The following is a 25,644-nucleotide window of genomic DNA, read 5'->3' as shown; positions in this document are numbered from 1 at the left end:
GGTATCTATTACAAGAGTTCCTGAGGGAGTGTTGTGGTAGTTTGCGCATAGAAACACAAACTCCCAATGGACTCCCAGTCAATTCAGAATGAGACTACCCAGTGTCAGGGTGATGGTCAGGTTTTGCTCCCAATGAAACAATGCCTCCAATTGTATCATTCCACTAGATTGACAGAAGTAGGCCCCAAGAGTACTTTGACACAGAACACGGACACGCTGCCTTGTTGTGCAGAGGAGAGGGAGGGTGAGCCCAAAATTTGACACCCCTTACCCAGCCCTCCTGCTACCTTCCCAAAGCTGGCTAAGCAAGGCACCAGGCTTTGAGAAGGAGGTGTGAGACTCAGGCATGGTCCTAGACCTAGAGCATTCACACCTCCTTCCCAAAGCTGGGAATGTGCTAACTAGACTTTGGGGAGAAGGTGGGTGGATTACAGGACCCTGCCAGAGCCCTTACACTTCCTTTCCAAAGCGCAGCACCTCCTTTCCTGGCTCTGGGAAGTCGGGGGGGGGGTCAAGTGTTGTTGAGGGCCGCCAAAAAAGCACTGAGGGCCCCACATGTTATGACTGTCCTGGAATAGAGGATCTAAAATTGTCCCCAGTTCTGTGGGAAAGTAAATTTTGCCACTCCTCCAACTGTCTTGCCATTTACAGCTAGGGTCTTTTGTCCCACAGAATTTAATGGGAAAGATAATGAACAAAGCCCTCTCCAGTTCTCATTAATGATCACATTAGACTCGTTGTAGAACTCTGAAAACTAGCATTTCACTCTCTCTCTCTCTCTCTCTACATACACACACACACACACACACGCGCAGGCACACACACACTCAACATAAATATAGCTATGGGTGACAAGGTACAGTTCTCAGCTATATAACTATAGCAGAACATAGAAAAACTGCAACTCCTAAGGTACTTTTTTAGTGTTGCCAATATTGATTTATAATATAAAATTGTAATAAATCTTAATCAAGTAATATTTCTTTCCTGGATCACTAAAACTTTAGACAATCCTGGAATACATAAACCGCAATTATATTATTATTTCAACATGTTAAAGTTTTTAAATTGCATGCAAGGATTGCACAAGAGGTCAAAGTAATCCAACTTACTTGATAACTGAAAAGAGTGTCCTAAAAAGCTGGATAAAAATTTCATTGCAATCTTCCAACTCAAAGCAGATGTTGTAAGATTTAACCCAAGCTAAATTCTATAACAAAAACAAAGCATTAAATTACAGTTTTGATCTGAACTATGTATACGCAAATGTTGATAATATACATTAAAATTTCAAAGTAGTCTGCCAGTATGATCAACTAAGCAGTTCTGTTAATTAATTAAAAGGCCAAAACCCTAATTTCTAAAGTCAGGAAACATGGATTTATCCATTTATGTAATCTTTTGCTCTAATAATATCCAGATAGCTTCACAGGTTGACATATCTGGATGCCATCAATATAAATCTAGGATCAGAGCCCGAAGTTTGGTTTCTGTAACAAGCATATACACTATTAAACTGCAACTTTCACAAGTCAAAATTCCTTTGACCACAAGGAATTAACATGTGTAAATAAAGTATAGGAAAAAGTTACCTCTAGTAAGTAGAAGTATCTGTTAAATTGGGGGCTCTTTGTATCCTCCAATCCTTTTAACTGTCTTGTAATAAACAAGAATATATCCTGCAAAACAAAAAGGAAGTGAATGTTTTACAGATGTACTCTGATATGTTAACATTGCTAACTGTATAGTTCAAGTTCTTTATATTATAAATATTATACTCGCTATTGGGGAAGTTTCACAAAGGCCTTGTTCAGACTAACAATGGTTTCAACAAGAATAAGCCCCAGCAAGCCTTTCACACTTCTCCAACACAGACATGCTCATGGCTTCCACTTCCACTTTTTATTAACCACAGGTTGTCAATATATGTGAACCCGAACAAATGGTGACTAATCTTAACTATGGTTTGCACTAACAAGCTAAATACAAATGATGGGTTACAAATGATGGCTTGTTTCTATAAATCATAGTTAAGATTAACCAGTTTAGGGTGAATCAGAACAGTAGTGAAAGTTTCTGAACTCTTTTGTGCAAATGCACTAGAGAGGGGCAAGCATGCCAACCTGAGACTTATTGCAGTATGATCTCATAATGAGAAACCATATTTTTTTCATTATGTCCAAAGGAGGCTAATGTCTCAGTCTTTGATGCAGTGAGACAACCCATGAATTTCCTGAATATACAACTGAAATGGGTTGAGATTATTCGCAAAGTTTACCTTGAGTTTGTCATGGGAAGTATATGGTGCTTCTGGGGCATAAATTCGAAAGATATCAGCCAAGCAACATGCTACAAGGAGACGGACATCTTTATTGGGATTCCTGAGGAAGAATTCTGATGCAAGGTGCAAGGCTAACGGGAGATATTGTTGTTTCTCATCTTCTGAATCCTGGTCCATGTCCATAAACGTTTTCACTACCATCTAGGAGTAAAAATATGAACACTTCTAATTTTCATTAAGCATTGCTCTCTCCAACTTCTACTGCAATAAACAATTTATTCAACATATTGACACTACAAGTTTATATAACATACACCAATTCAGTATTTGTTAAGCTTCTTTTATTTACTATTATTTACTGTTATTCATTACACAGGGTAGGCCTGAAGTATGCACAAAATCTGCAGTACAAAAAAACTCACATGAAAAACCCAAGTGGAGACCCCAAAAACAGTCTAATAGTAACTGAGGGAGGAAACTGACAACTGGATTGAAGGGAATAGAATGCATGGCTGGAACAAGACAGAAAATCATAGACAAAGGGTAGACAGAACCATCTCATTGTCTTGATAGTTCACACATTCTGATTCACACTGAGATGCTACTTTGAAATGTCCTCAGAGACGGAAGAAAGCTACCTACAGATATCAGTTGAAAAATAAAGAATTTACTAGAGCTGGTACTAAACACAAGAGTGTCCATCTCAACCTTACAAACACACAAACAAGCCTCCAAGTTTAGACCAGATAATATTGTATTTTGTGGGGAAACAAGGCCGATCCGGGCATTGAAGTCACCTCCCAAGATAAACCGAGGGTTAGGTGACAGAGAGTCTATACTTTCGAGTAGTTGGTCAGGTTTATCCCAGTATGATCTCAGTTCCCCACAAGACTTTACTGGAGGTATATACACACATATGCAATAAGTATTTCTCAGGAGACTATCAGAAAGGGACAACACTAAAAAATTAGGGGTGGTCAACAAGGGACACTGTTGAATTGATACATTAAGAGAGGTTGACACCAGCACCGCCAGCCCCCCACTAGGCCTTCCATACTTTACAGTTTTAAGAGCTGGTTGAGTGTAACTTGTAAAACCCTGTAATTCAACCATAGTGCCCTCTTTTGCCCAGGTTTCTTGAAGAAAGATGTTATCATGTGTTTGTAGATAAGAACAGAAATCACTGTCTTGGATCTTGTTCGTCCACCCTGTTACATTCCATGAGAGAAGTTTAATTGTTTTACAGTGATTTACTCTTAGTCAATTGTTGGCTGATGTGCTCTCGGAGTTTACCAGTTTTTGAGGCAACAGCTTATTGTTAATGCTAGTGGAATAATCCAGATGTTTGATTATTTCAGTTGTCGTACATAAAGTACTCACATTTGTAATCACTGGGCCTTTTCTTTGCAAATTGTTTGCCAATGGGGATTTCTTGGGTGTATTTCCTGACTCCTCCTCTTCTAAATATCTCATCTTTGTCCAATACTCCGGTGGTTCTATAGTCTCTATCAAGCCTCTTGATAACTGTTTGTTGCTCTTCCTGAGGGAGATTCCTAAAGGAGCTGAGAAAATCCTCTTCCAAAGGATTTACAGAGTGCTCAGATTCCTGAAGATGATTGTCTAGAGGAATTGGCTGTTCCTTTTGGCTCACCTGGTTATTTTGATGTTGGGCATGATCCTGCGGATTCAACTCAGGCATGTCTGTTTCCTCCCCACCTGCCAAGTTTTTTGTGATGTCATTATTTCCATTGGGGATACAGGCTTTGGTTTTGTGAGCCCCTCTGAAGCAGCAGTCCTCATCTTACATAAGGGTGCAACAATAGAATTGCGAAATACCCAAGTTGGAAAAACTCCTCTGCTTGACAATCTGAATTTCAGCTTGTGAATTAGTGAGGGCAGTCTAGTAGAGGAAAAAGTTAACATAATTTTTTGGCTTTGATTTGTGGTACTCAAGAGTTCAGTCCTAACGAGGTCGATCTCTGTAAGTCCAATGCCAAGTAAGTCTGATAAATGTCGTTTGGAACGCCGGGCACCTTTCTAGCTAGGAGTTTGATCTGGCCTTCCACAAATTGTCATGCAGATCTTTTTTGGTTGGAAGATTAAATAAGAAGTTTGTTTTAAGAGCCTCTGCACGTTCTATGTTGAGCTTAGGGGTCTGCTCTTGTTGTCGCCAATTTCCTTTGGTACTATGGTGTTCTGTTGATGCCTGCTTGTTATTAACTGATAAACTGTGGACCTCTTTGGATAACTGGGTTATTTGAGAGGCAATACCTCTAATTTGCTGGAAGATATGCTCAACCGTTCTTGCAATTAGAGTTAATTGGGTGCTCTCCCTACTTGTTATTCCTTCCTCTCTGAGGAGCACAGGATCAGCTTGCCCCATTGCTGGATCCAGTTCCACGCTCTCACCTTGAATACTCTCCCCACACTCACAATCATCTTCAAGAGGAGAAAACCGTTTTTTTGTTGGAACTGTAAAAGCAGATTTGTTAAAAAAGTCCTCTATTTTAGATTGTTTGGGAACCGGTGAGAGAGCTACATCCTCTGGGTCCCTGTGGCATTTACTAGAAGGCATAGCATCACCTTGGGGAGTAAACAAGGAGAGGTTTCCCCAACCAAAAAAGAGAGAAAATAATAGAAAGTGCTCAGTTTGTTCAATTTAAGAGCTTCTCTGTGTGGAGACTACCAGGAGTTTCAGGGACAAAGTATAGAAGGGAGTTGGCGGTTAATAGCTAGCAGCTGGCGGCCTGCCCAGGATGCTTCACAGAACTTGCCCAGGATGTTTCTCATAGCATAGACAAGAAGGTGCTGTTAGACTCTCAGTAAGTTAAAAAGTAGAGAAGTAAAAAAGGAAAAATTACTTCCCTCGGTGGCAGTCAATGCTAATTACAGTCCTCGCCATGTTGGACCCGCCCCCAGCAGTCTCCACAAACAAGCAAACATATCCCAACACTGCCTGATTAGGAGGATCGAGTATGCTTAGTAAGCATGAAATGTTGACTGATTGTTGCGGGAGGAGGGAGGGGGGATAGAATGAGGTGGCTGGGACCTTGAACAGCAACTCTTCACAGTACAATATTTTGTTGCAGAGCCCTACTTGTAAATACTAATTTATGGAGTTTGTTGAACTTTCAAGTTATTGCTCTGATTTCTAAAGGAAAAGAAACGTTAAATACCAATGGGTCAATGATCCTTTAATTCTGATTCATCTTCTAGATGACTAGGAAGTCCTATCAGAAAAACTACAACAACTGCACAACAAGGCCACAATAGCAGTATTTCTCTTATGCACAGTCTACTTGACTATCCTTCCCCTATGTCTTAATTGAGATTAGCAGATTTTCTAAAGAATTAACTGTTGAATAACTGCACTAAATAACACTGGTAAATTACTTTTTGTAACTTGAATTCAATAAAGTAGATACTGATTGTTGAACTATGTAATTATTTAATTTCTACTAAAAAATATTTTACAAGACATTTGTGCTTTCTGTAAACCAGGATATCAACGTTCTGTGGGGGGAAACACCCACCTACACAAAAACAGAAGCCAAATACATACAAAAAAACCACTAACTTCTCCCTCATGTTGCACTATTAGGAATTTGGGAATACAGTACAAACATTATAAGTAAGCACTAGTAGATCACTAGATTACAATTTGTAATGTTACCAAGACATGCAGCAGGATTAGTTAATATTTATTTTACAAAATAGCATGTACTCATTAAGCAATAAGCACATGCCTGTTTAGAATGTGTTACAAAGACAACTCAAACAGATACGTTTTGAATATCTGGACACTTTGTTAATTACTTCTCCCCTTTAATAATGTTTGCTCTCTACAATGTCCACCCCCATTATACACGATCCAAGTGATTATTGTAACTGAGCAACAATTGTGTGTAAAGCAATCTAACACGGCCTCATAATTTGCTATTCACCTGCTAGCTTGGAACGAACAGCCAAATGGCAAACAGCCCAAGCAACATGTGTGCCACTCACAAATATTATGCCAAGTTCACGTTTGCAGGTGATGTGTGCAAGTGCTACAAATATCTGCTACCATGTCAGGTTGTACTCATGTCTCAATCATAATTTCCCCGAAGAACTACTAATTCTTGAAAGCAGAATTACCATATTTTTTGCACCATAACACTCACTTTTTTCCTCCTAGAAAGTAAGGGGAAATGTCTGTGCGTGTTATGGAGGAAATGCCTATGGGTGGCATGCCTACGGATTTTCCTCCTCTAAAAACTACGTGCGTGTTATGGTCGGGTGCGTGTTATAGAGCGAAAAATACGGTAAGTTGGAGCGCACATCAACAGTTTAGTCTGGAAGTAACCAGTTTGCTTCAATTCACTACAACACTCAGCTTCTGAACTTGAAAAACTGAAAGAAAGAAGTACAGTGGTGCCTTGCAAGATGAAATTAATTCGTTCTGCAAGGTTTTTCGTCTTGCGAATTTTTCGTCTTGCGAAGCACGGTTTCCTGGGTATTCACGGTTTTAAGAAAAAGGAAGATAGAATCACTAAACATTGTGGCAAAATGAAACTTTGATCCAATCTACTGGCAATTTGATTTAGTTTAACTTTGCAATTCCTGGTAAACATCTACATATTTCCCCACAAGGGACATCTCAGTCATCAGACTTTATGTTGACTAGCCACTGGGCTGAGATCCCTTGTGATTTCACTGCAACTCAGTGGTGGGGAAATTGAATAGTATTTAATGACAGTTCACAGCTCACAACCTTTCTCCTTTGTAATTTAATGCCTCTTCTATCTAGCCATATTCATAATGAGCAGTGTTTGAAATTAGCCAGCCGCATTTTGCACCTGGCTTTAAACAACTTGTGACCAAGTGATGATGCCTGGGTACCTGGATGGCACCTGACGTCTCCACGTCCAGGTGCATGTCTGGAGTCATTGTATCTGGGTTGTTTTCACACATCAATACCCCTTCCTGTAGAATTATATCAGTTATATTTTATCTGAATGAATATTTGGAACCAAAATGCTTTTTCTGTGCAGCCTGAGCAGGAGCAGTCACCATCAAGAAAAAGAGGTAGGAAAAGGCCAAGATATATCTGGATTGTCCCTGGATCAAGTGACTTTTCAAGTTCTCAAAGCTCTTAACCTAGCTCACGGTTGTCATCTGAACTAGCCAGATGCTTAACTGAGAATCAATCACGCTGGTCCATCATTTGAAAGATAAGACTTTAGAGCTGTCTTGCCCCCAAATGGCAACTAGACATTCCCTTTTGGTGACTGTAAAGAGCCATTGGGACCTAGCTTATATATCTCAGTTTCTAACAATGAAAATGAGATCACCCTTTTTCAGGAAGTACCATATTTTTCGTCCCATAGGACGCACCTACTTTTTTGGGGGGGGAAATAAAGGGGGAAAAAATTTCCCTTTATTTCCCCCCAAAAACCAGGTCGGGGAACAGTGGGATGGCGGCGCTGCGCCTCCCCACTGTCCCCCGAGGTTGTGGGGCTGGCTGATGTCTGCCCGGCGTGAGGGGTGCTCTGCTTCAGGGTGCCCCAAGCGCCGGGCGGCAGGCTGCGGACACCTCCGGAGGGTGCCCCGTACTCCGCACTGCAGGCTGCCGCCGCAAGCCTTGCGCTCCCGGGGGCAGTTCCCCCCGGTGCACAAGGCTTGCCGACACCTGCGTGAAACACAGGGCGTCCTCCGGAGGGTGCCCCGTGCTCCGCGCTGCAGGCTTCAGCCCGCAAGCCTTGCACGCCCGGGAGGAGTTCCCCTGGGCACGCAAGGCTTGCGGACACCTGCGTGAAGCACGGGGCGTCCGCCGGAGGGCAGCCCGTGCTCCGCGCTGCAGGCTGCCACCCGCAAGCCTTGCACTCCCGGGGGGAGTCCCCCCCGGTGTGCAAGGCTTGCCGACACCTGCACGAACCACGGGGCGTCCTCCGAAGGGTGCCCCATGCTCCGCACTGGAGGCTGCCGCCCGCAAGCCTTGCGCGCCCGGGGGGAGTTCCCCCAGGTGCGCAAGGCTTGCCGACACCTGCGCGAAGCACGGGACGTCCGGAGGGCGCCCTGTGCTCCACGCTGCAGGCTGCCACCTGCAAGCCTTGCGCACCCAGGGGAACTCCCCCCGGGTGTGCAAGGCTTGCGGATAGCTTCCTGGAGCCTGGAGAGCGAGAGGTGTCAGTGCGCACCGACGCCTCTCGCTCTCCAGGCTTCAGCGAAAGTCTGCATTCGCCCCATAAGACGCACACACATTTCCCCTTCATTTTTGGAGGGGGGAAGTGCGTCCTATAGGACGAAAAATACGGTATATTCCTATACCTGAGTAAAGGTATATATTTGCATTAAATATAGCAAAAGTAGTATTTAAATTATGTTCCGTGAGAAGTCTGGTGCTCTGGGAGAAGAAAATACATTGTACATCAACTATTTAGGGAGAACAACCTATTTCAAGCAACATTGCCTTCTGATATTATTTTGAAATAGGACTGCTCTCATTGCTCGGAACAAAACCAAAACAGATATAGTTCTGGGGCATGTGCAAATTGCCAATTCAAAGGAGATTCTTGGTAATGAAACCCGCAAAGTTCCTCAAATTAATGAAAAGAAAATCCTATATGTAAATACTGTGTATACATTTTTCACATATTGGAAGTATGTAAGCTAGCAATGAATCTAGATGAATGAATCTAATTAAAAAAAAACTAACGGTTGTATCCAATGCTTTGCCAGCATGGTTCCACATGGAACTTTTGTTTCCTCTCCACCCCCCAGGCACCCCCCACATCTTCTCCAGAGGGTCCCCAAACCCTTAGGAGCAGACTTTGAGAGCAAGCAAGAGGCTGGACTGGACAGAAAGTGGAAGCTGTGTTGCACAGAAATATGTTGCATCAGTAGGGCTGCGGTGTTACACACGATCCTAAAGCTTGCATGGATAAAACTTTGTACTGTTTTCCAAAAAAACAAACAAAAAACACACCACCCCTGCATACTGGTGTTCAGACAGGTCATGCTCAGGAAAGGAGAACACACTGTCCTATCACATATGGGCACACACTGTCCTATCACATATGGGCAGAAGAGGAGATCCATTAAGAAGACTTTCTATTCTATTTGAAAGTTTAATTGCTGTTGGCACTCATAAATGGCTTGGTAAGACTACTCTTTTTTTTTCATAATCAAGGACACAATGATTATGAAATTAATAGAAATAAATTAGCAGTAAGCAGTAATTAAGTAGGTAAAATACTTAGTGACTCATTTTTGCATGGGCACGAGACAAGTGATGTGCTAGCATGCACTGTACTTGATCCATTACAGTAAGACTAAATGGGGCACTCTGTAGTGCTAAAAATATCTTCCTCCAAATCCCAAGGGAAACTATAAGACGAAGGATAATAAGAAAGTATTTTGAATACACACTTCACATCCAAAAACTGAGAGAAAAGCGGGTGCCTACCAATTTGCTATCAGGAACTATTCTGCCACTTTATCTTGCTGGGTGGTTAAGCCCAACTCTGAGGAGTTTCACTTCAGAGTGTAGATGTGGCCTCCCTGAATGCTGCATGCCATGCAGAAGGCTAAGCTAGAAATCTTTTCCATTACACAAAGCTCCCTGTACATAGAAGCCTAAATGTGTCCAGAAGCATTCAGGCATGAGAGCACCCACTTGTAGTCTGAAGTGGTACTGGTTTACCACTTTAGTAAGAAGCGGGCCTTAAGTTCAAATAGCTTTTTACTGCAGAGATTTACTACAATAAGCAGCACCTGGGTCCTGTACAGCAAAGATTCCTGGGTAACTGTGAGGCGGGACAGCACCAAAGGTTCTACATATAAAGACACACCAAGGTCTGTAAGTGACACAATTTCAATTTAAGAACTAATTTATCCAAAGCAATTTATAAAGCCACAAACATCGCTAGATGCAGTAAAAAACAATAGCACCCTGAACAATTTGGTATCATCAGCAAATCTGGCTACTTCATTGCTCACGTCTAAATCCAAGCAATTTATGAACAAATTAAAAAGAAACAGCCCCAATACTGATCCTTGGGGGACTCCACTTTTTACATCCCTTTAATGAAAGAACTATCCATCTATTTCTACTCTCTATGACAGGACCTTCCCATAATTCCTTTTAAAAGATTGGGATTAAATTTCCACAGCGCTATTTTTCTGGAAAAAGAGTTGCTGGAACTCACCATGAATGCCTTTCTCTTTCTCTTAGAATGGCAATGGCACCCACTGAAGAGGTGCCGGAACTGAGTTCTGGAGAATTCCCCCTGAAAAAAAGCTCTGCATTTCCAGCCCTCAGGTATGGAAGCTGATATTACAGACAAGTTACATATTTTTGTTAAAAGATCAGCTATTTCACTTTTGAAATCTTTAAGAACTCTCAGATGGCTGTAATCTGGACCCTGTTATTTGTCAGTTTTTATTCTGTCAATAAGGCCTAGGATTTTGTCTCGTCATGACTATTTGTCTTAGCTCCTCAAACTCACTTCCTGTGAAAGGCAAGGGGATCTCACTGTGAAGACAGATGTAAATAATTCATTCAGTGCAATATTATATTCCACTTTTTTCACACCTTTGGCTCCCTTGTAGATCAAAGGCCCACAAATAAAATTACATGGCATCCAAAATTATTCAGGAAGCATTTCCTAACCTTGTCCTTGCTACTGTCTTTTGTCTTCCAAATGATGTCAACTCAGAACTGCTGTTCCTTTAATTTTAGTAAGTGTACATATGACGACAGCCTTAGAATATTAAGTCAAGCTTAATTGAAGATGAAGAACAAGAATATTGTTAGGCTTCACTAGACTAACATCTCAGTTTAATCCAGACATAGGCAAACTCGGCCCTCCAGATATTTTTGGGACTACAACTCCCATCATCCCTGATAACTGGTCCTGTTAGCTAGGGATGATGGGAGTTGTAGTCCCAAAACTTCTGGAGGGCTGAGTTTGCCTATGCCTGGTTTAATCCATGCTAATATTTTGCTTAGCTCTTTCCTAACTGCAACACAACATCAATGTAGGAAAATAGATTAGAAGCAGATACAAAACATTAAACTTCATCAATCAATCAATCAATCTGGTATACTACTTTAACTTTTGTTATATGAAGGGGTCCTGTTACATGGTTTAAAAGAAAATACTATTATTTTTTCTATTTTCCCCTGACTCTTCCCAACATAAGAAAACTTCAATAGCTGGAATGAAGACTCCATCACTGCATCAGGAAAATAACATTTTTATTTTTGCTTACTTCATTGTACCAGCTGTTGAAACCAGTAGCTGTATCAACTTGTGCCAAAAACACAACAGATCAAGAATGTGGGTCAGGTTTTGACCTACAGCATGGATGGCTTATTGGCTCAGTGCCAAATTTATCATTAAAGGTCTGGATTTCCTTGAACACTTCTGTAATGAATTTATATTTTGTTAAATATGGTGCATGCTATATTTAATACCCAAGTTACATATTTCAGCTAGGTAAGAGATCATTTTCCATTTTTGTTAAGTTCTCATGTTTCGGGGGGAAACTCTTTGTACACAAATAACTGGCACATGTAACTGTTGAAGCTCCTGTTTTGAATTTAGTACATCCCTTTATTGTTGCCCTTACTGTCCATTTCATTGCATTTTTATATGACATGCTATTGTCAGATGACTGTTAAATTAATCAACTGAAGTGATATAGCCTTATGTCATTTGAAGATTTATTTTTAAACAAATCTATTTTCCTTCTTTTTTGGTCTTATTTCTTATAAAGAAAAAATTCTTGCATTTACCAAACTTTTTTGAAGACCAAATGTAAGCAAGTACTTTAAAACGATATCCATATTAAGTATCAATTAATCATTCTTTATTGCGGTCAAAGACCAGACAGCAAAAATAACATATGCAACGTGTACTACATCAACATGAAGGGGCAGACGTGGTAGACAAAATAGAAAATTCCCTATATACTTATTTACATTAAGTATACCATCCTAGATATATCTGTAATTTCATGCTAAAACATAGGTTGTTGTTCACATTGTTACTATCAGAGAGTTACCTCAAAGCTGCCTTAAAAAAAGAGAGATGCAATCAACTAAGTCCTACTCAGAGAAGACCCGTGGGAATTAATGAATCCAAGTTAGCCATGTCCATTAATTTCAATAGATTTACTCTGAGTAGGACTAGCACTTAATAACACTCAGTGTTTTCAGAAAGCAGACTATGATAAAGACAATAACTTAAAAGATCACAGAAGAAGCTGAACAATTTAATGCAGTTTTCACTCCAAATATATGGCTGCTGCATATGTTCAGTCTTTAGGGACCCTGCTTGCTTTTTGCCGCTTTTGCTTATGTTGCCAGGAGACTATCACAGTGATGCTGCTGCACATGCAAGTTTGCCATTATAATTACTGCTGTGCATATGACAGGAATGTTGCTATAGCTGATGAAATACTTTCATTTCCAGTACACCTCAAAGACTCAAATGAATTAGTCTAAAAGCATTTCCTTCAGGACCAATGACATAATGAAGCTCACAATCAATAATCTATTCAGAAGCACATACGCACAAATATTATCAAGATGTTTTTACTTCCAGACTAGTGTTCAGTCCCAGTGAAAATCAGGCGGCTGACTAATGCAAAATGAACACAACTTCCAAGTAAGAAGACGGTCATCCACACTCTGTTCTACTTGTTTACACTTCACTTCTCCTAACATGAGACTAGCTAGGAGCCTGTTTCATAGCTGACATTGCTCTGCACATCAATCTCCAACACTGGAATATTAAACATAGATATGGTGACTTTATGCATGGTCCACATTTATTCTCCCAAGTCTTGTCTTTAAATTATTACAGACGAGACGGAGGGGAAATAAACCAGAGAGAAGTTACAGATATCTATCTATATTCTTATCAGAGAGCACATGCAAAAAGTTTGTGACTGGAACACTGGTATACCTAGCCCTGACGTTGTACCAAGGCACAGAGTTCCCAGTGAATGAACCAAACCCCTTAAAAATCAAGGAACTTGAAGAGCAAGCTGAGTCCCCTGAATCTAATGCTGAGGATTCTTCTGAGGTGCCCCTCAGGGCTGGTACCTAAAGATGAACCCATGAGACTGGACCTCTGCCTCCTTGTTCTTGATTCTAATCTCCCTGCACTGCAGCCTAGAAGAGCTTCCTGAAATATTGACCTTGGGCTGTTGGACCTAGGCTGACCCTCAGTGCCTGAACCTGGTTTGTTTGGACTTTGCTGCATTTAAAACGCTTGTATATTGGGTGAGTACCTTTGGTGAAAGGCTGAATTCTCCTGTAACTAGGACACTAGCTCCTAAAGAAATCCCCTGCATGACAAACACATTTAGAAGAACTGCAGAAAGAGTTTAGTGAGTTAAGCAGTCTATTAATTGACTGTTTAGTGGTAAATTGTTCAATCATCTACAAAAATACAACATACTCTAATTTCTATAAGCCTTATGAAAAAACAACTAGTAGTTGCAGTAGAATGCAGTAAGTCCTGAGAATTGAGTGTCCATAAGCAACAAATGTTTACCATTACCACATGGCACTATTGGCATAATAATGAATCACATGACTTTCATTTTTAGGTCTGAGGAATTAAATTAGATAGCCAGCATTAAAACTGAGCCAGGCTCAACAGAAAGTAAATTACCCCCATCAACTGAGACATGAAATTAAGCTCTGAATTCCTTAGAAATATTATCTAAATAGCTGATTATGAACTGCTAATCAATTGCATTTAACATTGCCATTCACAGTTGGAACAAGTGATAGTATTGTTAAGAAGTCTTTCTCAATTAAAGCAATCAGCAACTACTAAAATGCAGATGTTTTACAGCCCAGAAACCTCTCAACTAAAATGTGAAAAATGAATTGCTCCTAGTTATGTTTCTTTACCACATACAGACAATGACCATTTTGTACATGTTCAAAGCACACACACATCATCACAAACCCAGAAGTGGCAGGAAAAGGGGGCAGAACAGAATGAACTTATACGCACTCTGCTGTCGCACACATTGACCCAGAATGCAACCCCCACACAAATTTGGACTTGCCTGTATATGGTTCCCATGATTATTTTATGTGCATACACATTTCCTTTGTACCACACTACCATGTCTTACCAATACATTTCTCCGTGACATCCTTTATCAGATATATCTATCCATATAATTTACTTTTTTAACCACCTAACTCAAGCATGCACAATTACCCCTTTTCCACATCTTCTCATCATTTCAGTTAGTAGAATTACCATTTCCTACAGCTGCATGTCTTTGATTAACAAAATACACAAACTTTAATGCTTGTTTTTCCTGTGCCTTTTAGCCACACATTCCTTGTGCCATGCATCTTACACCCACCCACCCATCCTCTCATATGCCTGCCTTTTCCTTTAATACAATTCTTTCATGTTCATCTTTAACAGACATAATTTAAGCCAGAAAGCCTGGAACATGCAAAGTAACAATATAGGAGAGTGCCTCTGATTATGTGCGGAAGGCATGCAGTATTTCTCAACCTTGGGTCCCCAGATGTTGTTGGACTACAACTCCCATCATCCCTGAACTCTGGCCTTGCTAGCTAGGGATGATGGGAGTTGTAGGCCAAAAACATCTGGGGACCCAAGGTTAAGAAAGGCTGCTATAGAGTATACAGAACAGTAATCTAACTCAACAGTGTGACAAAACTCTCTGCTCAGAGTACTATATAGTGCAACAAGGGAAAGTTCCACACATGTAGTAGGCTTGCTACCTTATCCTAAGGAATCAAAAAGAGTTTCAGCGCTCACAACTTCCTCAAACCTTCACAAACCTTATCCCCAATGCATTGTATTTATCAAGATCCTGCAAATAGGTAGAGAGTGGCAAAGGAGTGGGGTAGTTGGGGATGGGGAGAGAAACCATAGTCAAGCCAAAACAAAACAAAAGCTGTGCTTCTCCTTCTCTCAAATGCTTCTTGTGAAATTGCTGACCCCAATTTCATCATCTGCACATGGAGTAGCAAGTTGGGGTGTTTGTTTCAAGACTGGTTCTCACCAACAATTTAACTTAGTTGAGAACTTGAATCTTCATGTCACTGGCAATGCTAACGTTATTAACCAGTGTTGCTCAAAAGTATGCCAACATTTTGATGGCTGACTTAAATTATTTTTGCTCAGCTCATGTCCCCAGGCGCATCCTTTACCTGAAGCATGAATATGACATCATCATCTGGACCTAAAGGCAGGATGACCTTGAAAAATTCCCTCTGGATTTCAACAGTTTTCAATCATCAACAGCCTGACCCTGGGCCAGTGCCTGCAGAATGCTTACTTCTAGGACGCTACTGTGCAGCTACACTGAGCATGTAAGAACCATCTTATGAAATAAACTCACTGGTGTTTACATGTATCTGCATGTTTCTGACTTCCACCCAGAACATGCCAGTGTCCTTGCTTACAGGACGTCTCCTTTTTAAAACTACTTACCACAGGTAACACAACAGAAATGCAAACACAAGGACCACCAGATGCAAACTCTGTTCTCATTTTCATTTTGGCAACATAATATCCAACAGAACCTGCAAGAACATCAGGAACTCATTCACCCACTCATCTTCCAAACTGCAATGACTGCCTCTTTTTTACGTAAGAAAAACTGGACAGTCACTTACACAGATGAATAAAAGGACAGAAATCTGGTATCAGAACTGTCAACATTCAGAAAGCAGTGGAAGATTGTCTCAATCCCTCAGGCTACTTCGCCACCAACAAGACCATTACCATTCTCCAGTAGCACCTTACAGACCAACTAAGTTTGTTCTGGGTACGGTATAAGCTTTCGTGTGCATGCACACTTCTTCAGATACCTGAAGAATCTGAAGTACAGTGGTGCCCCGCAAGACGAATGCCTCGCAAGACGGAAAACTGGCTAGACGAAAGAGTTTTCCGTTTTGGAGGTGCTTCGCAAAACGAATTTCCTATGGGCTTGCTTCACAAGACGACAATGTCTTGCGAGTTCCTGCTGGTTTTTTCCACTCCCCCCCCCCTTTTCTAAGCCGCTAATCAGCTGATCCGATCAGCAGATAAGCCGCTAAAAGCCGCTAATAGAGCTAATCCGTCAATGGGCTTGCTTTGCAAGACGAAAAAACCGCTAGACGAAGAGAATCACAGAACGGATTCTTTTCGTCTTGCGAGGCACCACTGTATCTGAAGAACTGTGCATGCACACGAAAGCTCATACTCATAACAAACTTAGTTGGTCTCTAAGGCACTACTGGACAATTTTTTATTTATTTTGACTGCGTCAGACCAACACAGCTACCTACCTGAATCTATTACCATTCTCTTCCAAGAAACTGCAAAGGGAAACTGCCATGTGAAATTACTAAACTGAATCAAAGAATTTTAGAGTTGGAAGTGACAACTTTCTAGAGACATGCAAGCACAGTAATGCTACCTAGTTAAAGTGTCCAACTACAACATTAACAGAAGATATTGATAAACAATAGCTACAATATGAATGTAAGACCAACTGTCATTTTAAGCATCTGTATTTGCTCCAGCTTTGCAGGCTATTCTGTTACAAGTTAATTTAATTGTTTAAAAGGCGGTCAGGACAGACCCATGGTTTCTATTTTGAAATATACTTATTTGGGATTAATTAAAACCAAACTGAAACATACAAACTACACATTTCACTGTCCATGTAATCTGTAACTAATGACAAGATGGAAGTGACAACTGCAGGAATCTTTTGCCCAACATGGGGATCGAACCCCCGACTCTTATATTAAGTCTCATGCTCTACCAACTGAGCTATGTTTATTTATTGTTTCATTTAATAAACCAACTTTTCTTCAAGGAGATCAAAGTGTACATGGCTCCTCAACATTTTATCCTCATAACATCATTCTGAATTAGGTTCAACTGAGTGAGACTGGCTGACCCAAGGTCACTGAGTGGGAATTTGAACCTAGCCCAAATATGACACATTAACCACCACAACATATTGGCTCTCCACCTGCAGCTTCCACTCTCCTCTTATGTGCAAAGGAAGGGCAGAACAGACAGAAAGCAAGTCAGCCAAGTCTTGCCATGGCTCATTTCCAGTCTAAATTAAACTTCAGAATTATTGGCTGAACCTGGACATGTAGGGATCAAAATTTCATTGCCCTTGGGAAAGGGAACATAGTAAGTCAGGCCACAGTTATATTAGAACCACAGGCTCAGCAAAAGGAAATTTATTAAAAAACAAACAAACACATCTTAGCAGGTTGCTAAGTAGAGAACTAATAATTTTATCAAGAGTTAAAAATTATGGAAGGAGCCAACACAGCAGACCTTTGCAGGAAAGACATAGAAACACTTTAACTTCACCAGAAAACTCCCTCACTTGTCCAAAATTAGTATGGAAACCAGACAACATGCCAAAGATACTGTAAACTGTTGAAGAGTGGAAGAGGATCAGCATTAGCAACAAGATGATACAAGAGCTAAACTTCAGGGCCACTTTCTAGAGACATGCAAGCACAGTAATGCTACCTAGTTAAAGTGTCCAACTACAACATTAGCAGAAGATATTGATAAACGATAGCTACAATATGAATGTAAGACCAACTGTTATTTTAAGCATCTGTATTTGCTCCAGCTTTGCAGACTATTCTGTTACAAGTTAATTTAATTGTTTAAAAGGCGGTCAGGACAGACCCATGGTTTCTATTTTGAAATATACTTATTTGGGATTAAGTAAAACCAAACTGAAACATACAAACTACACATTTCACTGTCCATGTAATCTGTAACTAATGACAAGATAGTGTTTTCTCTTCCGTTTGCCACTAGCACTATTAAACTACCTCATTGGCAGCTCTCTCAAAACTTTTCAGAATACAGTATGGGCAAAACAGAATGCAGGCAAAACATCAAATGATGGTGCCGGGGTGAAACATATTGGCTTCCTTCTAATATAATATTAACTATAATATAGTATTAACTATGACAACACTTGGATATACATGAACTACTACCAAAATCCTGACCAGACAACTGCGCAAAGGGAGACTTTACCATGATGACATAATATACACAGTGTTTGTTTCTTCTGGCTATTGCAGTCTTCCACTGTTGCAATGTAAGAACAGACTCACATTAAAACTACAATAAATAAATAAATCTACTCACAGTGTGTTAATGAAATTGACATGTTGCCTTCCCAGAACCTTAACGCCTGAAAGTTTCCCAGAGCTTGTAGGTCCAGAGGACTGCAACTCAATTGCCCAAACCACTGTCTCTTTCCCTTCTTAGGGAAGCAGAATGCTTACATGTCCAGTTGCCTTGATAACCAAGCCCATGCATCCCTCTTCATTGGAGCTAAAGGCTACACTGGATTGAATCCTGGTTGACATAAGAACCAAGACCCTGCTACCTTACCAACATTCCTATGGCAGTCCATCAATGATCTTTCCTGTAGCTTTTCAATGAATGATCTCACCCTCACTTCCCACTCTCTTTAGTGAAGTGTGTGACATCCCAACACCACACAGGCTTTTGCAGAAGGAAGGGGGGGGGACTCTACAAAAATAAGCAGGAAGATTCATTGTTCCCCTTCCCAATATTAACTGCAACTGATCAGAAACTTTGGAAGGAGTAGCTGTCATTGGCAAGACTCTGAAGAGATCTGTGGAGCCCCAATATATGATTCAAGAACATCTACATTCAGCAATTACTTCCTTAGATGTGACAACATATAAAGCATTTCTAAATGTATCCCATCAGCATCTCAAAATATTATAGTGACTTTGTGAAAAAACAGCTATTTTACAATCAGCAGGAACTAGAAATAATTTTATGTAACAGCTTGTCAACCAAGCAATGCTTGAGCTATGCCACATTTCTGAAAAAAATAGAACAAGAGTTCTTAAAAGTTATATAAACAGTCTTCTCTCGCCTTTAAACTTTAGAGATTTTCTACTAGCTTTAAGGATCATAAGCGTCCTATCTCAAAAAAATCATACTAGCATCCCACAACACTCTTGAAAATGAAAGTAAAGCTGCAGGTACAAGAGTAAAACAAGAGCACAATCCTTAAGCAACAAAGCAAGATGAATCAATGTGACAATAACACCTGAAACCTTTCGCTTGCTCAAAGCCAATAAGACAATGGGTGGGAGAAAGAGCAATGGGAAGAGCGCAGAAGAAAATATGATGAAGGGCGTATTTTAAAACGAAGAACAACATCTTACCTTCAAACGTTTGACTACTTCATCGTTCGTTATTTTATCTGTGATCTCCTTAACTCCAGGAGGGTAGAAGATGATTTTGCCGTCGGCAGGAGGCTTTGGTTGGGTGGATGGGAAATCCATCCTAGTGCTGCTGGTTATAAAGTTTCCTTCTCCACAGTCCTCTACCGGCCCCTATCGGTCAGAAAACAAAAGTTCAGCGGAATAGAGGCGACTTTCCGAACCTTTTTTCCCCTTCCCTCCCCCATTTCTAAACCTCGATTCAAAAGAAGGCCCCTGTGTTTCGCAGCGGCGAGGCCCTGGGCTTAAAGTCCGCCTGACCGGGGTCTCCCCGGATCCCCACGCCAGGTCCAGCCCGGCGCTCTCCCTCCCTTCCCCTTTCATTGGGCGGCTGCTCCGAAGCCCAACACGATTACTTTGGCTGCCTCGCGGTTCACAATGAAATGTTAACATTTTTTAAAAAAAACAAAAAATAAAGAAAAGATGGAAAGATCGCCTCTCCGCGCCCGGGCGAGAAACGGGTCTGCGGAGAGGAGAGAGAAATAGAGCCGATCCCGAGACAGCCACTTCTTCCACCGAAGCCAGGAGGCGAGGCCTAAACTGTTAGGCCTCAAAACTATCAGGAGACGGGGAAGCCGACCGGAGGAGGAGAGGAGGAGGAAAGGGAGTCAGGCGGAGGGGGGACCCCGAAAACAACGCAGCCCCAGCCGGCCACCCCATATCCCCCCGCCCAGCCAAATCTTAAAACTCTTTCCCTCCCTGGCCGGGCCGGGCCTCCCCGCCTCAGGGACGGCGCTGCTTCCCTCAGGGGAGGGCGCAGGCCACTCTCCATCCACTTCTCTCAACTTCCACCTCAGGACCCCCTCCTGCAGCCCCTCGCCTCGTGTGAACGCCCGGCTCCGGCCCAGAGGGTCTTCCCGGCTGGTCGAAACGCGCCACGCCGGCGGGGAGAGCCGGGGAGGAAGGCGATGAGCAAGCGGCGGCAGCGGCAGCAACAAGAGACCCGGACCCCAGGGGCGGCCGCCTCGCTCTCTGGCTCGCCCGCCCGCCTTTTTTTTACCTCATGCAGCTCCGGAAGGTGCAGCATCGAGCGGCCTCCGGGGGCGGCTGGAGCCGTGGAGGGAGGCGCGGGAAGGGGCTGCCGCTCTCGCTCCGAAGACGACGACGACGACGGCCGGCGCCCTGCCTCGGCGACTCGCTCGCCTTCCCTCCCCCCACCGCGGCGGCGGCGGCGGCCTCAGTCCCGGCGGCGGCTGCTCAGGCTCTCAGGGAAGGAGGGCTCGGGCAGAGCGTGCGCCTGGCTCGGCCGCCTCGCCCGCGGGGAAGCAGCGCCGCTCCCTGGCCGGCCTGAGGAAGAGCAGCCCAGGAGGAGGAGGAGGAGGAGAGTCGGCCGCCGCCGCCGCCCCCTCTATACCGGCTTATCCGAAAGCCGCCTCGCGTTTCCGCGGAGCCTGAGGGAGCCCAAAGGTGTGCGGCTCTGCCTGTACCTACCCGCCGAAGTCCCATCCCGACGACCGGTTTGCCCTCACGGTTTGCTGCTCCCGGGTCGTGCGCGCGCGCGCTGGCGCCGAAGGCTGAGGCAACTCCTTTGGCGCCAAAACCAGGCGCTGCCGTGAGGCGGCCCGCAGCCCTGTCGGAATAGCTGGAGGGGCCAAGTGCGCCTCTCTTTTTAGATATATATAAATTTATTTACTTGGTTTTCAGATTAAAGTCTTACAATCACATATCCAACATACATACAAGATTCCAAATAATCTCCTCCTCCCCTTTGTGGGTCCTCTTGTCAATCAGTTCCGCTCACATCTTTTATGATGATCCAAATCTTTGACATCTCCCCTTATGTCCAAAATTCACAAGTGTTCCAGTCCCACTAACGGTTTTACGTGTTTACGATGGTTTTTAAGATAAATTATAAACTTTCCCCATTCCTTATTAACATTTTGTTTCTTGTAAAAGTTGTTGCTTTTTCAACTCTCTTTTCTTTCTTTTGATATGCATTTTGTTGGATGAAAAAGCCCCTCATCACTGCTTTACTTGCATCTCATACCACTTTCAAGTTTGTCTCCTGATTCAAATTAATTTCAAAATAATCTCTTAATTTCCCTTCTTTTTAAAATTTTGGTCTTCCTGATTTTTTATTCTTCAAGTCATTTTTGCCATTTCGCCATCATCCATCAACTTGATCTGCCATTTTTCTCTGGTCAGGTCTTTATCTTCTTTCCATCTCTGGGCCAATAACATCTGTGGTTGCATACATGAATAGTCTTTTCTGCTTACTTGCGATTTCAGCACCTTGGATTCCTAAAATAAAGGCTTCAGGTTTTAGAAAAAGTTATTTTCAAGTGCACCTTCTTTTTACCCCCAAAGTGCACTTTAAACAAGGTTGTGAAAGCATCGCTGACACGCTATGTTTCCAAGTGTCGCTGCTATATATGTTCTCCCTTAGTTGGGGTCAGCCGAGCAGGATCCGGCCGTTTTCTCTCCTGAAAGTGGCTTTTTTGTGTTTTGTTTTGTTTTGTTTTGAAGGCTGCTGCAATATGAGTGTGCAGAGTGTGTGTGTCCCTGTGGAGCTCAGTGGGATTTATTCCGGAGTAAACCGCTGAATTGTGTTCAAGATGGAGGGCCATCCAATTGCCTCTGCAAATGAGACATTATTGCTTGTGTCCAATGCTAGGGCTAGTCTAGAATAGACCTGTTTCCATTCCATGGGCATCATGGGCCCATCAGTTTGAATGCAGCTATTCTGAGTATAAAGTACTGTAGCTGAATATACCCCTATAGGTGTATGCACTATATACCTCTATATACACCCAGTTGAATACACGAAGGGAGATGGAGGCATAATAAAATGAACTCAGTATTCGGGCAAGAATGTTACTTGCCCCAAAATGAAAAGAAGCAGATGTCCAGCAAAGGAAGTATGGATACAAAAACTTATGGAATATGCAGAAATAGCGAAAATGACTGGAAGAATAAGAAAACAAGATAACTTTTTTATATATAAAAGAATGGAAATGGTTTATTGAATATTTACAGATAAATCGTAAAGAGATAAAAACATTGGCAGGATTATTGTAATAACCTGTGGTTTCATAAGAGTATATATTTAAAGAAGATGAGTAAATGAGCAAATTAAGTTAATTTGGATATGCAGAAGATATTAAAAATAAATTTAAGGAACCGCAGAAAGAGGGGGAAGGAAGTCAAGTTTTGAAATGTCAAAATGATTGTAAAATTAGTGAAATGTAGAAAATTTGTGAAATGTATAAACTTGAAAAGTATTTTTTTTAAAAAAAGACCTGCGGGGGGGATGAACTCAGTATTCAAAGCTTATAGATGTGCATCATTTTGAAACTCACATTATAATTTATACACACAAAAAGGAGAGGATATAAAGATTTGAAGCACCAAAGATCAAAGCCAAACGCACTAGCAAAATTGAATTCCGAAGGTTAGGATTTCAAATGGTTTCTTGAAGATCCATAAAGTCAATTCCTTCCCGGAGTTTCAATGAGTTTTCTACACGATTGCCTTCACTCTGATCCTTTGAAGATTAAATTGTGGCACCGCATCTGGGCTGCTCTAAATTGTGATGTTCAATCCGGATACAAACTGAGTGGGGAATTAGGTTGTATGGAACACTTACTAATGGATAGTTTATTTAGGATCTGTATGCAATTTTCCTGTTAGATTTAAGATTGTGACTGATTTGGGGCATCTTGGGATCCACAGTGTTTTTATAGGGAGAAGCTGGCTTGTTCAGATGGATGTTGACAATGTAATGATAATGTATATTATGTGAGCGTATTATGTTCGTGTCTCCCTTTTGGTCAGAAATTGTCCATACAGTGGTACCTCAGGTTAAGTACTTAATTCGTTCCAGAGGTCCATTCTTAACCTGAAACTGTTCTTAACCTGAAGCATCACTTTAGCTAATGGGGCCTCCTGCTGCCACCGCGCCGCCAGAGCACAATTTCTGTTGTTATCCTCAAGCAAAGTTCTTAACCTGAAGCACTATTTCTGGGTTAGCGGAGTCTGTAACCTGAGGCGTATGTAACCTAAGGCGTATGTAACCTGAAGTACCACTGTACTAACTTAGTTTTGGAAAAATTATTATTTTGAGATGTTCACATACTTTTAAATTATATTCCTGTGATGTGGGGTCCAACAGACGGACAGCAAAAGTGAATCCCGTATGTAAGCCCTGATGGTTGCAAATATAAACGTACTTCCAGCTTGGAAGGACAAACACCCACCATTCGTTAGTCAGTGGTCTGAAGATTTAACACATCTAAACTACTGATAACAGGTAACATAACAATAATACAAACACAAGGACCATCAGATGCAAACTCTGTTCTCATCTTCATTTTGGCAATATTAAATCTAAAAGAATCACCCAGAACATCAGGAACTCATTTACCCACTCATCTTCCAAACTGTGATGCTGGCAGTTTTGTTTTGTTTTTTACATAAGGTCAGGTTTGTAAGTGTGCTTAAAAAAACTGACATCAGGGCTCATATTGGCTTTCGTATTAATAACTACCCCTTAAAACATTTCCCCTTCACGCTATCTTATGAAATCTATGGAGATAACCACATTGGGAGGGAGAAATGTAACTTCCTCCATTTGTTTTGCAGCACAATTTTGTGTCATTCCACATGTAACTGACCAGCCTGCAGTTTATCTCTTATTCAGGTTCTGATTTTAAAATATGGTTTTCACACGTGTTGCAGTAAATTCTATTGAACGTTCATAGCACACACACCTTATGGAAAATAAATCCAATCTGCCTATTACTTGTTTTCTGTTTGCCAGGAGCAGCTTTGGAAATGACAATCAATTGATAGGAAGAGAAATAGCTGCAACTGCAATTGTGGGATGTGTGTATGTGAAGTTCCTTCTTCATTCTTAAACTGATTAAAAATCTAATTGGCAAGACAAAGAGAAGATTGATTATGTGAATATGTTTGATTAAAAAACCTTTTTGGTGTGGATTAGTACATTATTTGTCCATGAAAGATTTACAAGCTGGTGATGAGGGGAACAAGAATAGATTAATACTGCTGTTGAATATTATTATTTTTTGTATTTAATAAGTGTAAGAGTTTATTAGTTCAACTGAATATTAATTCCTTTTATGCATTAAATGATCGTAGCCTTTTATAATTAAATTGTACAAGAATGCCACTTATTCCATTCCTTTGCTCTATTTTGAAGCAAGACAATCAGCAGACCAGAATGAATAATCCCAATGCCTACAAATAAATTAGGGTTTTGAAAGGAAACTCTGTTGTGGGTTATTTAATCCTTATTTATTCAATCAATTTATAGACTGCTTAATATAAAAAAAACCTAAGTGGTTTACAAAGCAAACAGCATAAAGTCACACAGCTAAAATACATACTGGCCTAGTTTACATTGCATACTAAACCAAACTATAGTTAAGTGTGAATGAGGAGGCAAACGGGTACTCAGGAAACAGAACTTGGCTGATTTGTTCCTTTCCTGTTTTTGCTGCTGTGTTGTTACTCAAAGCTAAGCCATGGTTTGGCTCAGTGTGATGTCCAAACCAAAGCTTGTTTCCTCCAAACAAACCTTAAGTAGTAAGCCAAGGACAAACCATGGCTACTGTTATGTACTGAAGTTCTTACCCTTGGCCAGCAGGGGGATACTGTAGATAGTTATGCAAATGAAGGATCGAAAGTGACGTTAAGTGATTGGATAGTTTGTATGCAAATGAAGGATCAAAAGTGACGTTCAGTGATTGGATAGTTTTAGAAAATGGCAACAGTTACATTGTTCTGGAGCTCCATATAAGCAGGCTGACTGAGCTCCTCAGTCAGTTCTGTTCCAGCTTACAAATAAAGAGCTTCTTTGGAAGGATCGCTGTGTCGTCTGATATGTTCGCCCACAACTTAACAGCTACAGCTTGTGATTTGTTTGGAGCAAGACAAACCATGAGCCCCGATTTGGTTGAGCCCAGATTTTCTTCTAGTTGTGAAGGTGGGGGATGGGGAGAGGCCATAAGTGGAATAGGTATAAATATATTTGGACATAGCAAGTATACCTGGTGTTATGTTCCTGTTCATGTGTTGTGAACTTAAAAGTTGACAATCT

The 25,644-nt window shown here is 41.4% G+C and overlaps 1 protein-coding gene and 1 long non-coding RNA gene across 3 annotated transcripts in view; one reads left to right on the top strand and one right to left on the bottom strand.

Moving 5' to 3' along the window:
• Positions 1–21,019, bottom strand: part of PDS5A (PDS5 cohesin associated factor A) — a 58,633-nt gene extending 37,614 nt beyond the window's left edge. Inside the window, 5 exon segments of the mRNA XM_083459743.1 lie at positions 1,113–1,210; positions 1,593–1,679; positions 2,279–2,482; positions 19,527–19,697; positions 20,584–21,019. Coding sequence (XP_083315869.1) covers positions 1,113–1,210; positions 1,593–1,679; positions 2,279–2,482; positions 19,527–19,697; positions 20,584–20,610 — 587 coding nt within the window. The 5' untranslated portion in view covers positions 20,611–21,019.
• Positions 20,929–24,812, top strand: LOC310686437. 2 transcript variants are annotated; one of them, XR_014515914.1, is made up of 2 exons: positions 20,929–20,990; positions 23,214–24,812. It is a non-coding gene; the product is annotated as an uncharacterized lncRNA (long non-coding RNA). The 2 variants fall into 2 exon arrangements; XR_014515915.1 differs by lacking the exon at positions 20,929–20,990 and adding an exon at positions 21,034–21,178.
• Positions 24,813–25,644: the final 832 nt, after the last annotated feature.

The sequence above is a fragment of the Podarcis liolepis genome (genome assembly GCF_965112155.1).
Source record: "Podarcis liolepis genome assembly, chromosome: 9".
Classification (NCBI taxonomy): Eukaryota; Metazoa; Chordata; class Lepidosauria; order Squamata; family Lacertidae; genus Podarcis; species Podarcis liolepis.
The sequence above is the reverse complement of the archived record's forward strand: the minus strand, read 5'-3'. Positions and strand labels throughout refer to the sequence as shown.